Genomic DNA, 803 nt, shown 5'->3' with positions numbered 1-803 from the left:
TGACGTTGTGATGTTGTTGTGACGTTGTTGCGACGTTGTTGTTACTGTGTTGTTACGGTGTTGTGACGATGTTGCGACGTTGTTGTGACAGTGTGACGTTGTTGTGACATTGTTGTGACAGTGTGACGTTGTTGTGACATTGTTGTGACGTTGTGACGTTGTCATGTTGTGATGTTGTGACGTTGTAACGTTGTGACTTTGTGATGTTGTGACGTTGTGACGGTGTGATGTTGTTGTGACGTTGTTGTGACGTTGTTGTGACGTTGTTGCGACGTTGTTGTGACGGTGTGACGTTGTGATGTTGCGGCGTGGTGACGGTGTGATGCTGTGACGTTGCAACAGTGTTATGTTGTCACGTTGTTGTGACGTTGTTGTGACGGTGTGATGATGTGACGGTGGGACGACGTGACGCTGTGACTTTGTGACGTTGTAACGTTGTGACGTTGTTGTGACGGTGTGACGTTGTGATGTTGTAACAGTGTTATGTTGTGACGTTGTGACGTTGTTGTGACGTTGTGACTGTGTGGCGTTTTGATGTTGTGATGTTGTCATGTTGCGACATTGTGATGTTGTGACGTTGTGATGTGGCAGAAACGGCGTCATGTCAGTCATGGATGGAAGCTCACCTGCAGTCGGTCCTTCTCCTCCTGATGGCGTGACTCCGCCTCCTTCAGCCGCGCATACAGACGCCTGGTCACCTCCCTGAGCCTCGAGCTCTCCTGCTGGTCGTCCCCGACCTGATGGAGAACGACACGTCGAATCAGGGTCAGCGTCACCGAGGCCCGAGCAGGGAGGAGGGGGGT

General features: G+C 51.2%; 1 protein-coding gene across 4 annotated transcripts in view; it reads right to left on the bottom strand.

Annotated features, from left to right (window-relative positions):
* The window catches only part of tuft1b (tuftelin 1b), a 23,437-nt gene that overhangs the window by 8,815 nt on the left and 13,819 nt on the right, over window positions 1–803 (bottom strand). For all 4 annotated transcript variants that reach the window (XR_004948613.1, XM_024298486.2, XM_024298487.2 and 1 more), the window contains exon 7: window positions 627–737. Coding sequence is in view for 3 of the 4 variants with exons in the window: in XM_024298486.2 (XP_024154254.1) it covers window positions 627–737 (111 nt within the window). In the remaining variant the exon portion in view is untranslated. The remainder of the gene's footprint in view (window positions 1–626; window positions 738–803) is intronic.

This window comes from Oryzias melastigma, linkage group LG11 (assembly GCF_002922805.2).
Source record: "Oryzias melastigma strain HK-1 linkage group LG11, ASM292280v2, whole genome shotgun sequence".
Classification (NCBI taxonomy): Eukaryota; Metazoa; Chordata; class Actinopteri; order Beloniformes; family Adrianichthyidae; genus Oryzias; species Oryzias melastigma.
The sequence above is the reverse complement of the archived record's forward strand: the minus strand, read 5'-3'. Positions and strand labels throughout refer to the sequence as shown.